This window comes from Dendropsophus ebraccatus, chromosome 8 (genome assembly GCF_027789765.1).
Source record: "Dendropsophus ebraccatus isolate aDenEbr1 chromosome 8, aDenEbr1.pat, whole genome shotgun sequence".
Taxonomy (NCBI): domain Eukaryota; kingdom Metazoa; phylum Chordata; class Amphibia; order Anura; family Hylidae; genus Dendropsophus; species Dendropsophus ebraccatus.
The window spans coordinates 24,385,203-24,403,014 of record NC_091461.1 but is presented as its reverse complement, the minus strand read 5'-3'; the positions used below and the strand labels follow the sequence as shown (position 1 = coordinate 24,403,014).

Below are 17,812 nucleotides of genomic sequence, written 5' to 3'. Positions count from 1 at the left end.
ATGCCATAATCAATGGCTATGCAATGCTTGTGTGTGTCCCCATAGGTTACTGCATGCAGGCAAAGCCACACAATGTGATGATCATGACGATTTCCAGGACCGATAGAGGAAAGGCAGGAGCACGGGAGTGCAGTACTTTTCCTTCTCCTGGATAACTAACCTCTTTCGAATATAACTGTGTGTCTGGTGCAGTTGCCATTAAAAAAATATCTTGCAACACGTTTTCATTTGTTTTATATACTTACACACCTAAAGTAAGCCAACTAATAGATGATGTAAACTTCATACAGGCACGCTAAACATGCACCAGATGCTTGACCAGCCCCAGGCACGGTGATAAATCTCATGCATTCCAGTCTACACTGTCTAACAATTAGAGAGGGCCTATTCATCTCCCCCAATGTTTACAAGAGAGCTTTTATATGAAAACACTGAATCTGTAATAAATATTATATATATATATATATATATATATATATATATACACACACATACATCTATCCCAGAGCTCAGAGTTTCCTTCTGAGATAATGTCAAAGATCTTATATTACGAATTACCTAACAAGTCTTAATACATCCTGACATCACATCAGAATATCCTGCAATTCCACAATCTATCCATTGCACCTCTAGACCACTTCCACAATCCCCAGGGATCAATTGGGAACTGCTACTTAAATTTCGGAGAATAGTACCATTACATCTGGTTAACCAACTTATTACCTACAGGATTGTTGAACTCTTTGGTGGGACTCCTAAGGGTGCGTTCACATGTACAGGATCTGCAGCAGATTTGATGGCGCAGATTTGAAGTTGCAGATTCAATGAAAAGTAAAGGTGCGTTTACACGAAACGATAATTGGCCCAATCAAACAATTAACAATGTCGGAGTAACGATTTTTTTTCATAACGATCAGTGTTTAGACGGTACATTATATCGTACTGAAAATCGTTTTGCAATCGCTTAAGCCTATCTCACACATTGGTTAAATCGGCGAACAACTGTTTACACGGAAAGATCTGCGAATTTTTTGTGAACGACGATTTGAGAACATGTTGAAAGATCAAAATGAACGATTTCTCATTCGTCGTTTGATCGTTCGCTGCGTTTACACGTACGATTATCGTTCAAATTCGATCGTTATTGCGCAAATTTGCGCGACAATCGTTACGTGTAAACGCACCTTAACTCTGGGCCATCAAATCTGCTGCGGATTCAAATCTGCCCCATCAAATCTGCTGCAGATCCTGTACATGTGAACGCACCCTAACACTGTTAATTGTTAAACTGTTTCCTTTGTTTGGCATGTTGATTGCTGCCTATTGGATGACGCGATTTTCGCTCATGATTATGTAATACCACCTACAACATGCACTTTGCTCTTGTTCTATTTGTTTGAGGTACACAGAATGTACTGTTAAAATTTCCCTGAAAACTCTTAACAAAAACTATCAAAAGAGAAAAGAGAATCAAGTTGTATCAAAGTATACAGGGTTTTATGGTTCGTGATGTCATGGGCTCAGTACTTAAAGGGGTTTCTCAAATAGCTCATTGTGTACAGCACGCTGACTGCTCTCACTCTGGCAATGTAACAGACAGGCTCTGTGCATATTATGTTCAAGTACTATATTTAGCTTATAAGGGTGGGAAAAGTTCATAGTATATATGATATAAATGTATTCCCGGGGATCCAGACGCCATACGGAAAGTGTCCTTTTGGTCTCTGTGTACGTTCTCCAGTGTAAGGGCCGCAGATTGTGCTTTCCTACACAAAGAGCCACCCAAATATAAAACAGAGGTCTTACCCAAATGCTCACAGTAATAATGTAAGCAATACCCACACAGAGTTCCATGAATATGTTCCTATGGATTTGCTTTACCAAACAGCGGAACCTACAGACTGCTATCGCTGCATCAGTTTAAAGTGATTGTGCAAGATAAGTAAAACATGGCTTCTTTCTTCCAAAAACAGTACCACACCTGTTTACAGGTTATGTCCAGTACTGCAACTCAGTACCCTTGAAGTGATAAGGGTTAAAGGATAAGCCCGGCAAAATTTTTAATTAAAGTATTGCATTGCACCCCAAAAGTTATACAAATCACCAATATACAATTATTACGGGAAATGTACATAAAGTGCTTTTTTTTACCTGGATTTAATACTGCATCAAGGCTTCACTTCCTGGATAACATGGTGATGTCACGACCCAACTCCCAGAGCTGTGCGGGCTGTGGCTGCTGGAGAGGATGATGGCAGGGGGATGCCCAGTGTCCCTCTGCAATCATCCTCTCCAGCAGTCACAGCCCGCACAGCTCTGGGAATCGGGCCATGACATCACAATGTTATCCAGGAAGTGAAGCCTTGATGCAGTAGTAAGTGCAGGGAAAAAAACACTTTATAAGCATTTCCCGTAATAAGTGTATATTGGGCATTTGTATAACTTTTGGGAGACAATACAATACTTTAATAAAACATTTCACCGGACTTCTCCTTAAAGTTGCAATACAAGCCCCAATTAATAAACATCTGTAGGATGTACTATTGTAATGTTTCTGCTAATGTGGTCACTACTGGTGCAGCCAAATTCAAGACTGATCAATCAGAGTTTGACCGACTGATTGGCTGATGTCATCCCAGTTGACTGGTCGACCTAAAAACTAAATGGATTCATAATAGATAGATAGACAGATGATCAAATTTTTTTTTTGCAAAGTAACAAAATCATTTCTGCAGAACACCCACTTAGCTTTGCAGTTTAGCGTTCTACCACTAATAACATAGAACATCATTAAAATAATAATAAGGGTGGTTTCCAAATAAGGTCTATAGAACATAGTACATAATACAGGATCACAAATAATAGAAACAATTATTATGTATACTGGCAGTATTAAAAACAGCCGCCTTATAAGACGCTGCTCATTAAATCTACAGACCTGTTCCCGTAATCAATCCTGGCGGTGATTTTCTTCTTCAGTTCTTTCAGTTCATCTTGTGGTAGAGTTCCCGAGAGGATCTGCGATCTCCACTCCACCAGGTCACAGATCATATTCCGCACGCAATTAAACATTTCTCTATTATCTTGCTGGTAAAGCAAAAAAGGAGAAAAAAACAGCATTAATTTCACTTAATAATAATGAAAGGTAACATATAATTACATTATATATATATATATATTACATACACACAGCAGAGCTGAAGTGAACTCTTTTGTTTGTACATTGTGGTAATGCTCGGTGTTAAAGGTTCATTTACACTAAGCCATTGACATTTAGATCTGAGCAATTGTGGGTTTCAGTAATAATTGGCGTCAGTGAACGAGCAAAATTATTCACAATAATACAGATATTACAGGCGTAAAAACGCAAACAAATTCTAACACAAGGTAACCTTTCCATTTGGTATTATGTTTAACCCCTTTAAGGACCCCTTAAAATGTGGTTATTTTTTCACCCATTTTTTTAAATTTGCCTTTCCCTTTTCCAATTTTCCCCCAAAATAGCCATAATGGGGGGTTTGAGTGTTGAATTTTTTATTGCACTATTTTGGGAAACATAATGAACTAAAAACTATTTTTAGGGGTAAAGTAAAATAGAAAAAAAGCAGTTCTGCAGTATAAGGGGATTCAAGTTTTATGTCACTAAGTAATATAATGGCTTGTTGGTTTTTTTTTATGTTTCAAAACTTTCACAATAAGAACATTCAGGGAGATTTATTAAAAGGTGTAAAATATACACTGGTGTAAACTGCCCACAGCAACCAATCACAGCTCAGCTTTCAGCTCTGGTTAAATGAAAGCTAAGCTGTGATTGGTTGCTGTGGGCAGTTCACACCAGGTGTATATTTTAAACCCTTTGATAAATGTGGGCCATATTTTTAAGAAATTTTGTGTCGCCATATTCTGAAAGGTATAATTTTACCGTCAGAGCTATAAGAGGGCTTGTTTTTTGCTGGATGAGTTTATTTTATGGGTACCATTTTGGGGCACATGTGCTTGACTATTAAATTTTTGTGAGAAGGTGAGAAAGTAGTTACCCTGGATTTTTTTTTTGTGATCTTCACTATGCGAACATATGGTAAATAATAAGATAATGGGATCATTATATATATATTAGTACAGCCATTTCTTACTGTCGATGAGACAGACATTGGTAGCCAAGCGTGATCTCAAACTGTTCTATTGCAGTAAATGAAGAGATGGTCATGTAAGTGCACTACCACTTCATTTATTAAATATATTCGGGACCAGCAGAACTCTCTTGACTGGTGAGAATCACAACAGTCAGACCCCCAGCATTCACACATCTATCTATAGTGATAAATGCTGTTAGTGGGTCAAGCCATTTAGGCCTCCTTCCCCCTATAAGAGAGATTTACAAAGGTCTGCAAAGATACTGACCACGTAAAGCTGCCGCCATATGATGGACCATTCCCGTAATGTTGTAGTGACTTCTTGCACAAGAGGAATCTCACAAGGCACAACAGCTTCATGTTGCCTGTATGAAAATAATAAAAAAAAAAAAAAAAAACATAAAAAGAAAACATGAACATCTCTGGATGCCTTTAATAGATACTGCAGTGCTATCAATTTATTCAAGCTTCTTCAGGAGTAATAATAGGGGAACATAATGCAAAACTGCAAGAAAATATGTTCCAGAATTGAGAATACCAGGAATTAGTAAAACAGCATTACTATCATTTCAAAACACTTTTTACATTGGTCGATAGCAATCACTATACTGTTTGCAGTGGAGATGCAAGGTACTGCAGCACTGTACCATTCATGTGAACAGGACCCCCTGTTCACATGAATCCCCATCAAACTAGTACTGATGCCATAACATTCAATGATGGGATTATGGCCTGTCCTCAGGATAGACCATGTCTTTTTAAAGACTATATAACCTTTTAAAGGGGTTGTCTAGGAAATATTCATACTTGTCGGGGCTGTGGGGGACAGGTCAGTGATGTACCGGGCCGCCCACTCTGTGCCACTGTCAGTGTTTCCACAACATCCGATAGTGTGTCACTCTCACCAGAAATGGCTGCTCAGGGTAGACTCTATGCTGACCCTAAAGGATTAGAAGATCATCTGAGGTTATGAAAATACCGACATCGGTGCAAAGCTAGTGGCCTGGGAACCAGCAGAGGTGGGGAAGTGGGACAGGTTATTATACTTATTACTACTACTATACTAATACTGTCATATCCCACAGCATGGCCAAGTATGAATTTTTCTCAGACAATCCCTTTAAGTACTTTACTTTAAAAAGAAACATTTGTCCCTCCTGCAGATGTTTTCTATCTCGGCATATCTGTTTTTGTGACAAATTTGCAGTAATCGGGCATTCACAGAAGGCGGCACTGGTCACAGCACTGTGTTCTTCTAATATTTTACACCACTTCCTACACTAAAATTACACCTCAAAAGGAGAGGAAATGGCACTAATGATAGGTGAACCTTTGGCACTGGTAAAGCTACTTATACCGTGTAAAGAGCGTCCTGTGTTATGCTCCAGTCTCTGACATTATTTTCTTGTATTTCCATACCTGCCAACAAGGCTAGTAAAATAACCGCATCATCTCTTCTCTATCTTAGAGCACCTGAAAGTCTTCCAATGCCAAGTGATTCGGCAAAGTTTTCTTGGAAACGGTAAAACTCATCGGCATCTAAACTTTTCCGCCGAGTGGTTGTGTGTTTGTAACTATTTATTCATCCTATAAAAATAAACTCACTTTCTGCTATATTCATCCTGGCTCTAGAAATTCATTTTGTAATCAGACGAGAGATGTCATTATACAGTAATCAGATGATGGGGGATACCGAGGCTCCATGTATCTAATCTAGACGGAAAGACAAAGACGACAACACACCACGTTCCGAGCGTAGCTTCCTAACGGGCTGTCGGCTACACGACCTCGGCAGGCGGGGGACTGGTGTATAATTATACGCTATAGCACACGAGGAAAGACATTTAATAACCTACTTACTGTACATCTAACTTGGCCCTTTAACAGGATCTAAATTCTATTTTCTCTTCATATACTGTGTAGCTAGACGCCACCTATTGCAACCCATTCCAGGCTTGGGAGAGGCTGACTGTGGTGCTTTTCAGTGGGATGACAGACAGGAATACCACAATCCCTGCCTGCCATGACACGTCATAACCTAAAGCTATAGGCCTCCGACCACAATGGCTAGATGTAGGATGAACGTTTGGTTATTCATAAAATCAGAAGTTGAATTACCCTTTTCCTTCGACTGTGGCTTCCTTAAGATGAACGTAGCTGGCAGGAAATATGCCCTGGTGAGAAAACAAACCGAATGGTGATTAACAAATTGTATTCACTAAAGCAGATTACTGTATGTACCAGCGTGAAGCCGCACAATGGAAGCCCTTGTATCCTTAAGGGTTGCAGATCACGACCAGAAGAGAGAGGATGTCAATTAATTAGAAAAAAAACAAAAAAAACACTGGACTTGCAGTCAGTGAATGGAATAATCAAATCAGTCACAGCACACAACAGTGTATGACATCTACAACTTCTAGCCAGTCCTGACCATGATAGGAAGCCGCTTGTTTTCAGCCAATGAACGTAAAAAAAAAAAAAAAAAGAAAAAGACATTTAAGGGCTATAGGAATATGTGCAAAATTAAAAAAAACTAAGTACATTATTGAGTGGTAGGAATATAGCTTACACAAGAACTGAAGCAGGTTGTGCAGTATAGGAATATTGATTCTTTCTTCCATACCTGTCCATGGGTTGTATCCCAGTTGCTTCAGTAAAAGTTTAACTGCAATACCAGACATGACCTATAGACAGGTGTGGCAATGTGAAACCACTTTAACCAAGTATACACAACCCTAACATACAAAAATACCCCAGCACTTTCTATTTTAAAGGGGTATTAACAAAAGTTATCCCCTTATCTACAGGATAAGAAATAAGTAGATATGATGAATGTCCAGTCGTGTGGGCCTCCACCGGTCCAGAGAATGGAGGAGAGAAGGAGCTGAACTACATTCAGAGTAACACATAGAATGAATGGAGCTCTGACTGTATATACAGTGCATGTTCCTTTCATTTAGGGAACATTATTCTTTCATTCTTGAAGTCAGTGAGGGTCTCAGCAGTCAGAGCCTCACCAACCGGCTAGTTATCCCATATCCTGTGAATAGGGTATAGCGAATGAGTTCTGCTTTAGTCACCCCCTCTCATTTGCCAGTCGTCCAGTACTTATCAGCTGTTGTATGTCCTGCAGGAAGTAGTGTATTATTTCACGTCTGACACAGTGCTCTCTGCTGCCACCCTTGTCCATGTCAGGAACTGTCCAGAGCAGGAGAGGTTTTCTATAGGGATTTACTGCTGCTGTGAACAGTTCCTGACATGGACAGAGATGGCAGCAGAGAGCCCTGTGTCAGACTGGAAAGAATACACCTCTTCCTGCAAGAACTACAGCAGCTCATACGTACTGGAAGACTTGAGATTTTTTTTTTATAAAAGTAACTTACAAATCTTTGACATCAATGATTTTTTTTTTTTTTAATTAACTGGAGTACCCATTTAAGAAATATATAAAGATATTTTCTCTTGTCCCTAAGGAGGCAGTTACATCCCACAACTACCTCTTACATTTATTTGTAAGCTATACCTCAAGTTCCAAGCTGCTATTAGCTATTATGACAAGAAGACACATGAAACCTTGCATATATCTCTCTGTGCTTACATAGCTCCAGAGAATGAAAGCATTCTTCTATTGTAAGTGCCAAAGAGGCTTTCCCAAATCCTCAAAGTACTGAGGGTTGTAACACCTCCTTACTCCCCCTTCCATCCCTATTGACCTTGATTGGCTTTTAGTGCTGAGCAATGGTGCAAGATTTGAAAGCATGGCTTAGCTTCTTTCTCAGTCAAGCAGGAATAAGGGGATAGGGAGGAAGGAAGTACAAGGGCTTGGGAACACCTCACTGTCACTTTGCACCAGAAAATAAAATAATTTCTCTATGTTATGGACGCTAAAAAGTATATTTGACAGATACCACGTGAGCCTCTGGCTTAACAGCGTCAGCAGTTTGGAACGTAAATTGCAGCTGACAGATTCACTTTAAAAGGAGAAGTCCAGTGAAAATTTTTATTAAAGTATTGTATTGCCCCCCAAAAGTTATACAAATCCCCAATATACACTTATTACGGGAAATGCTTATAAAGTGCTTTTTTTTCCCCGCATTTACTACTACAACAAGGCTTCACTTCCTGGATAACATGGTGATGTCACTTCCTGGATAACATGGTGGTGTCACTTCCTGGATAACATGGTGGTGTCACTTCCTGGATAACATGGTGGTGTCACTTCCTGGATAACATGGTGATGTCACTTCATGGATAACATGGTGATGGCACGATCCGACTCCCAGAGCTGTGCGGGCTGTGGCTGCTGGAGAGGATGATGGCAGAGGGATGCTCAGTGTCCCTCCAGTGCCCTGTGTCCCTCAGTGTCCCCCTGCCATCATCCTCTCCAGCAGCCACAGCCGCACAGCTCTGGGAGTCGGGTCGTGACATCACCATGTTATCCAGGAAGTGACATCACCATGTTATCCAGGAAGTGACATCACCATGTTATCCAGGAAGTGAAGCCTTAATGCAGTAGTAAGTGCAGGGAAAAAAGCACTTCATAAGTATTTCCCGTAATAAGTGTATATTGGTGATTTGTATAACTTTTGGGGGGCAATACAATACTCAAACATTTTTGCCGGACTTTTCCTTTAACCTCTCTAGTCTGTATCTGACTGAAGACCAATGACTGCAGCAGGAGCCTCCCCTCACTACACTCTCTGCATCAAGACAAAATGATCATTGATACCCCACGAATCGTACCATTCAGCTAGATGAATATGAACATATTTTACACAGATTAGCCCTAAAATTCTATGTATGATCTCTACAAGATTAAGGAACAGGCAGAAGATGGCTGCATACTGAGAAACAGTATGGTCAAAACTGCCTCTTATTTACTTTAATCATTTACATCAAAGCGTAGTATTCCTTTAAACAGGCCAGACATGTAACGCTCACCACAATGATTGGATGCAATAAAGGATAACCCGCTTTTAGCAGCAGGAAAATCTTTCTGACTTATAGGAAATCTCTATGTATTTTAGCATTGCTGTAAGTGTATCAGTAAAATGGATGGAAGAGAGCAGTCTGAATGCGTCTAATCTCAGACAGGGCTAAAAACGTGTCGCCCCTGCCTTGGTGTATGACGAGAATACTGAGCGCATTAAGCACATCAGACTGGAACATTACAATGGCCAAATCAAAAACTATAATAATAATATAGGAATAATAACCGTGCGAATAGAGAGGCAGCAGGTCTGATTGTAATGAGTGGAAAACCTATATGGATTTATCTGATGACGCATTCAATTTCAGAACAACCAAGGCAAATTGGCATTATAAAAGCCTGAGTAATCATCCAAATGACAATGGAATAAGCTGGAGAATTTTACAATTTTACAAGCCGCTAAGTAAAGAGGTGGCATACCTTTTTAGACTTCTTCCTTAATACGTAACCTCTGTACCATCCTGCGGAGAAATAACAATAAAATCAGTAAGGCAGATATTACAGGCCATGGCCACCTTAGCAACTACATTTCTCATCACTTGAATTCACCTAAAATAAAAAAAAGAGAGCAATTTTATTAGTTTAGATTAAGGGGGTCTTCACACAATCCATGCATAGTCTGTATATATGGACGATGTTCTACATTCTCTAAATCTTCATACTACTGTACCGACATGCTGTGTTAACAAAGCCCCAACTATCTGATGTCTATGGCTCAACCATTTTTTAAAAACTTTCTGTCTGCATGTTACAAAAAGGAAAAAAGAAATAATGCATGATCAGACAACACAGAGTCTGTTTGTAGTCTGTTACTATGGAGACACGGCTATATAGGAGCTGCAGACATACAAGACCAAATAGTTGATCTAAACTGAGACCATACAGTGAAAACTTAGATTACACAGTCCACAGATGCACCAGATTTATAAAACAGCCTGAGGTACAGTGAGAAATCTGGGACGTTTGTATTCTGTCCAAGTTTGCCCTTTCTAAGAATTATATAGCATTAGTACATTTCTCTTCAGTGTGCACTAGACATTAGTGACAACTCAAGCATGCTCGATTCAGATCGCTTGGCATTAAAATACCTGTTGAAGAAGTTGGATGCAGTACTAGGGAGCCAAGGAAACACAGATACAGCCTATGACTATGTTCACACAACGTATACTTTCGTAAAAGTATGGCCGTTGTTGCAGATTGCAACAATGGCCGTGATTAACACGAAAATATACGCTACGTTGCAGTCTATGGAATCCCGGCCAGAGCGTATACGCATAGTATACGCTGCGGCCGGGATCTTTGGCGGTGCCTCAAAAAATTGACATGTCATTTTTCTGCGTCCGCTATTCATTGAATAGCTGCCACATAGAACCCTGTCAGTGCACACAATGAAGCGCTCCGGATGCTCGCTCCATTGTGTGCAGTTGGGAGTTCTGATGCGGGCGCACACAGATGTGCATTCACTGCAGTACCGGTCGGGATGATCTTATCTGACACCGGCCGTTTCGTAACCAGGCCGGTGTCATACAATGTGTGAACATAGCCTATGGCTGTATGGACTGCCTAGGGCTGCATCCAACTTCTTCAGCCACCGGTATTTAAATGCCGAGCGATTTGGCTCAAACATGCTCTGTGAAACGCAGGACACCTCAGCAAATCCTAAATAATCCAATATAAGACAATGTGGTCTGCCATGTGCTGCTGGGATCCATCAAGTGACCAATTGATGCAAATGTGAGCATAGCCTTATCCTGGGAGAGTAAATGGGAATGGATGATGTTAATCACACCTTTATCTTTGGTCCCTACATTTTGTCTTTCCAATTTGATATCAGGAAATATAATACTAGACGGATTGTTCCTCTGCTATCTGTGACTTGCTAATAAGGCCCTCTAGCTATAGGGTATTTCATATACAAAACAAACACATGTTAATGCCCAGAGGCATTTAACCATTCACAGAAAAGTAAAGCCTGAAAACCTACCCAGTCAGCTTACTGGATATTACTAGAAAGCCTCCACATAGTACAGGATCTATATAAAACCTGAACAACGGTGGAACGTGGAGACGTCTATAGAGATATCATTGATTAATCCCAGATTATCAGAGATTGCTCAGTGCTGTATGGCAGAGAACCCTCAGCATGAGAGCAGCAGGATTTCCATCTCTATTCCAGGTCATGGACGCATATTAACCCAGTTCTTGTAATTGCTGCGTTCCTAGGCTTTTAAGTCAGCCCAGAGAAGGACGATCAGAATAAAGTGAGATTTACATTTCAAGACTGAATGTGAAATCCATAAACAAACCAAATAAATACAGAAAATGTCATTACAGGCACATACCAATAGTCTGACAGCCACAGGATTTCGTTTTCTACAGGCTACCAGCATTCCAAATACAGATTCCTGGATTTTTAATTTTATTTAGGACTTTGAGTCCAACTTATTTTTTTCCAATCATCCAGCACCCAATAGTGTAAATCACCATAATGGGACATTGAAATATAAAATTTAAATGTTTCACAGAAACTCCACCACTGATAGAGGTGCTGTTTCAGCGAGGAAATGAAAGAAAAACAGACCTTCTATATATAGAGAAACTGCAGGGCTGCTCAAGCCCTGGTCTCAGTGCAGATACACATTGTTAGTGCTGCTGCATGTAGATACTGGAGCTCCCCTAATGGCCATAAAATGCATGTTAGCAGTAGAATAGACATTTCATTTGTAGAGGCTGTCCGTGTCAGGAGCTCTGCAACCACTGCAAAGTGTAGCAGAGCGAGAGGGGATAAATGTCAAAAATTGCTTAGTCTGCTACACGGTGGTTGCTGAAGCACTAGTGACCTCAACCGCTTTCCCAGGTCTAGTGTCTATGCATTAGAATAGACATCAAGGGAGGCTCAGTAACACAAGTGCTGTATTCAGCAATGGTAGAACTGTGTCGAGACCAAGGCTTGAGCAGCCCTGCAGTTCCATACACACCCACAGCTGTCCGGGGCCATATCACTCCAAAAATATATTCTTTTATAAAAGTTATATTACTACTTTATAAAAGAAATACAAAAAAAAAATTCTACAAAATAAGCAGTTATGGAATGAGTTTCAGGATCCCTGGATATGTAATGCGGAGGCTGTGTTCACCCATTGCAGTTTCATTGTGTTACTGCATCATTTTTGACAGCACTTCAACGAAACTCCAACATATGTGAAGCCCCCCTATGCCTAAATAATATAATACCTCACCTTCATGGGTCTCTAGTAAGTGCACGGTGTCTCCAATCTGCAGATTCAACTCATCCGGACCTCTGGCATTAAAGTTGTAAAGAGCTAAAAAAAAAAAAACAAATACATGTATAGGTTATTCTATAGGTTACAGCCATGATGGTGATGAAAAGAACTGCATTTTACTGATGTCAGCAATGAATGTGATGACACCCAGAAATCTATATCAAGTTCCGACTTCTACTTTATTAGGCTGTGTTCAAAGATTGTATCAAGAATGCAACATGTTAACCATTCACAGGTCCGCAATGTACAGTATGTACTGTAGACCAGACCTTAGCATCATGTATCAGTATGGCGGCATACTGGGACAAAACTACATCCACATGCGGTAGTCAACCAGTCCAAAACATCTGCCTCTTCATGGGCACATACTTCAATGACTCTAGCACAGAATCCTATAGACCAGGGATGGGGAACCTTCCACCTTCCAGCTGTTGCAAAACTACAATTCCCATCATGCCTGGACAGCCAAAGCTTTAGCTTTGGCTGTCCAGGCATGATGGGAATTGTAGTTTTACAACAGTTAGAGGGCCGAAGGTTCCCCATCCCTGCTCTAGACTAACAATGGAGAGGATCAGATTTTTCTATATTTGTAATGGCGAGGATAGCACCACAGAGGGCGCTATTCTGGCCACAGAAAAATAGACTGATGGAAAACCAAAGTGTGAACAGAGCCTAATGACGTGTAGAAATATAATGCCTGCACAGGACGATGTATGTTGAGTTCTTTATGATTAGATCTAGCGGATGCATCATATTGCAGATGATGGATTTCACAAGGCAGACAGTGATATTTGGCGGCCAACCAGACAGTAATGCTTTGTTACAGCCAATAATGCTTTCAGTATGGGAGGCAGCGTATACGACGTGGCACATTGTTTTTAAAGGAGTTGTAATCACATTCAGATAATGTCTCTGTAATTGTCTAATAATAGGAGCAGTAAACACTAACACGGCAGATTCTTTTTTTCTTAGTGACACATTTATCAGCAAACGTTCCCATTTACTATCAGAGATCTATCCAGAAAGACAGAGAGGCTGCCAGCAGGAGGAAGAGATCTGCAGCTGTGGAAGCAGAAGACGCTGTACCATTGTATACAGCAGAGGGCGCCAATGAGCACGGCAGAAGCTACTCCTACAGAACAGGAAATCAATAGGAGAAAAATTTTATTAAAGTATTGTATTGCCCCCAAAAAGTTATACAAATCCCCAATATAAACTTATTACGGGAAATGCTTATAAAATGTTTTTTTCCCTGCACTTACTACTGCATCAAGGCTTCACTTCCTGGATAAAATGGTGATGTCACTTCCTGGATAACATGGTGATGTCACTTCCTGGATAACATGGTGATGTCACTTCCTGGATAAAATGGTGATGTCACGACCCGGCTCCCAGAGCTGTGCGGGCTGTGGCTGCTGGAGAGGATGATGTCAGGGGGATGCTCAGTGTCCCTCCAGTGCCCTGTGTCCCTCAGTGTGCCCCTGCCATCATCCTCTCCAGCAGCCAAAGCCCGCACAGCTCTGGGAGCCGGGTCGTGACATCACCATGTTATCCAGGAAGTGACATCACCATGTTATCCAGGAAGTGACATCACCATGTTATCCAGGAAGTGAAGCCTTGATGCAGTAGTAAGTGCAGGGAAAAAAGCCCTTCCATAAGCATTTCCCATAACAAGTGTATATTGTATAACTTTTGGGGGGCAATACAATGCTTTAATGAAAATTTTCACTGCATTTCTCCTTTAAATATGACCCTTGGGACAATTCCCAATCCATACATATTTAAAGAAGCATGGCAGGAATGTTTTTTTGGTTATAAAGTGGATCATAGGGTAATGTTAGAGAATAATGTAGATGCTCTTGTGTATGTCTTATTATTACCTGCGCGTTTGGGGTTTTTAGCCATACCGATTCATATTTCCCCACTAAAATTTTCTCCATGCCCCATAGAGCTGATGGCTATGCAGAGAGAGGGGGTGGAGGCTAATCACTCAGGGTCGGCTAATGAGACCAACATTCCGTGGCCAATTTACACCATTTCGACCCAATTTACAACGTGTTCTGAACGAGTCCAGCCAGGTGGGCTGGTGTCAGTTCCCATTATATGCAGTTGCGGTGCATTTTCTTACAGAAATATTGATAAGATGATTAAACGATCTGACCTATAAATCACTTCTGAGGAGTTTTATTAAGATCTGCATTCTTAAAAAAGGAATGTCAACAAAATGTGTTGTTTTTTTTTCTGCAAAAGAGCTGGTGTCGGAATTTGTGAATTACTTTTATTTTTAAAAAATCTCAAGTCTTCCAGTACTTATCAGCTGCTATATGTTCTGCAGGAAGCGGAGTTTTGTTTTCAGTCTAACACAGTGCTCTCTGCTGCCACCTGGCGGGAACGGTCCAAAACCCCATAGAAAACCTCTCCTGCTCTGGACAGAGGTGGCAGCAGAGAGCACTGTGTCAAGAATGGAAAGACGACATCACTTTGTGCTTGACTTACAGCAGCTGATAAGTATTGGAAGACAAATCTGCATACATTTCTGGTACCAGTTGATTTGACAACAGATGATTTTTGTCCAGAGTTCCCCTCTAAGGTTGTGTTTAGACAATACATTTCTACCGTGTTTTTGCTGCCATATTCCCAAATGACACTAAAAATTATGCACTTGTGCAATGTAATGTGTGAATACAGCTTCAGGGGAGGTGTTTAAGTACTGTATATCCTGATTCCGTAGAGATAGCAGCACCTTCACTCACAGGGAGTGTACGCAGCCAGGAGGCATCTGAGAGGTTATGATGACATCCTGTAGTTCACAAAAATCAGACTCAGGACTGACCACTTCCTCTGACACATTAGAGAGGTTATCTAAAATTAGAAAAACATAATTTCTTTCTTCCAGAAACAGTGCCCCTCAGTTTGTGTGCGGTATTGCAGCTCAGCTCCCATGATGAGAATGGAGTAAAGTTGTAATACCGCAAACAACCTGAGGACAGAGGTGGTGCAGTTTTTAGAAGAAAGCAGCTAGGCTTTCATAATTCTGGATAGCCCCTTTAAACACTGCTATTTTCCATAGGTCAGGCTAGGGATCACATGACCCAATTAAAGTAAATGCATGGCTGCAGCTGTGCCTGAATGAAACAGATGGCGCTGTAGGACTAGTGATTGTGCAGGATATTAGCAAACAAAACAGGACCATCTGGAGTGCAAGCTTCACATATTGATGAGGCAAGAAAAACGTACCGCCCCCCCTATGACACAAGGCCTTAGGGCCCTATTCCACGGGACAATTTTCGTTCAGATTATCGTTAAATCGCTCGAATCTAAACGATAATCGTTCGGTTGAATAGCAGTTAACGACCGAACGAAAAAATCATTGATCGTTTAATAAGACCTGGACCTATTTTTATCGTTGCTTGTTGGGAAATCGTTCGCATCGAATAAGACGTCGTCCGGTTGTTCGCAGTAGTGACGAACGCAATATCGACGACAAGACGACCGCAAGAACGATCATAAGTAACGATTATCTTTCCATGTATATGGGTGAACGATTTCAGGTCTTTCGCAATAGCGGTCGTTTGGATCGTTTATCGTTAACGATTATGCGAACGATAATCGTCCGGTGGAATAGGGCCCTTAGGGACCTATTACAGGGATTGACTTTTAACGACTAAGATAAACAATCGAAAACGAGATTGTTTATCGTTAACCTGAAATCGTTCACCATATTACACAGAACGATGGTCGTTAGTTACGATCGTTACTATGATTGTTTACTCCTTCTGATCCCAGCAAAACAATGGACAATGTGCAATTACACTGAACGATTAGTTAAAAAATGCGGAACTTGAGTGAACGAATGTGGAATTACCGCGAACGATTAACGATAATTTTAGGTTCAGATCTAAATCAACGATCAATGACATACAAACGATTTTTCGATTGTTGCCTGCAATTACACAGAACGATAATCGCTTAAATTCGAACGATATAACGACTTTCTGCACGATAATTGTCCCGTGTAATAGGGCCCTTACACTGCTATGTACATCACTGACCACATTGCCTGTTATCCTGCAATCCAACTTTTAACAACATCTACAAGGAGTGTGAGTGTTTTTTGTGGGTCTCCTCTGGTCTATTCCCATACTGATACCACACCATTAGGGGCAGGGAACCTGTACAGCGCTGCAGAATGTGTTAGTGCTATAAGGACAGATTATCTTTAGAGGTTGGTTTGTTAGAACTGAAGGAGAAAAAAAAATCTGCAGAAAGATTATTGGGGCAAATACACACAGCCCAAGAAATGACAGGGAATAGGAAAGAGGAGCACACCGTGGCAGTATAAAGGGTGGCCGCTGCAGAATACAATGGGTGGGAGAACACACAACCAGCCTGAGAAAGCCTTGGATTAATGGAGACAAATGGAGATAATCCACTACTTGCTAATAAATATTCGCGAGTGTAGAAAACATTGTCAGTAATCCCCGGTCTCGTGTGTAAGGGGATAAACTTGAAAGTTTATCAGTTTACTGTAAGGAAGGAGTGATGTCAGGTTAATGTATGGCAGGACCTATAGTTTACATGAAAGCGTGAGGATGGTACGGAAGGCCCCAGGGGAAGCCGGAATTCACACAACGCAGATTTCTCTGCAGCACAGAATTACCTCCATTCATGTGAATGGGGATATTGCAGATCAATGGGACAGTTGCAGGGATTTCTGAGATGAATCTGCCAGGTGTGAATTTAACCATACTAAAAAAAAAGGTAAAAGTAGCTGAAAATTGCTGGATAGCCATGGTACCATGCACAGGAAATTTCAGGAGTGTCATGGAGTGTGTCATTTTGGTTACATATCAGGGTATTCTAGCGATCTGCCCTCACACGTCGCGGATGGAATACCTACCTAGGGTACAGCCGCACTGGACAGGTATGTTAGGCATCTCTCTTTAGAGGGTTTTTTTTGTTATCTATTTTCTTTAAATCCTATAATCTTTCAGCTTGCATTTGGCCACCAAGCCTAATAATAAGCTGACACTTCCAGTTCTGTAAAGAAATCCTCTTAGTAGTGTCCTGTATATCATCACAGACAGTATCACCATGAAACAGGTCATCTGTATATACATAGATAGTATAGGAACATGCCATTCACAATAAGCGATTGTTACACATCCCTTCCTTCCCGTTCCAGCAGGCCTGCACTCTTACATAGAAGGCAATGACTCCACTCCATATCACAGGGCCTCCTAGGGTCTATGCGGCTGCTGTAAATCATCTCTCTAAATGCTGTTAAAAGCAGCTCAGGCAAGATGGCTGCCTCTATCATTTACAGAAAACAGAATTAAAGGGGTACTCTGGAGAGAAAAAAGTCATTTTCAAATCAACTGGGGCAAGAAAGTTATACAGATTCG

The 17,812-nt window shown here is 40.8% G+C and overlaps 1 protein-coding gene across 1 annotated transcript in view; it reads right to left on the bottom strand.

Annotated features, from left to right (window-relative positions):
- DOCK1 (dedicator of cytokinesis 1) overlaps positions 1-17,812 on the bottom strand; it is a 302,766-nt gene that overhangs the window by 249,050 nt on the left and 35,904 nt on the right. The window contains exons 2-6 of the mRNA XM_069980039.1: positions 12,363-12,446; positions 9,544-9,584; positions 6,252-6,307; positions 4,402-4,498; positions 2,939-3,087 (exon numbers count right to left, since the gene is read on the bottom strand). Of these exons, the coding sequence (XP_069836140.1) occupies positions 2,939-3,087; positions 4,402-4,498; positions 6,252-6,307; positions 9,544-9,584; positions 12,363-12,446 (427 nt within the window). The remainder of the gene's footprint in view (positions 1-2,938; positions 3,088-4,401; positions 4,499-6,251; positions 6,308-9,543; positions 9,585-12,362; positions 12,447-17,812) is intronic.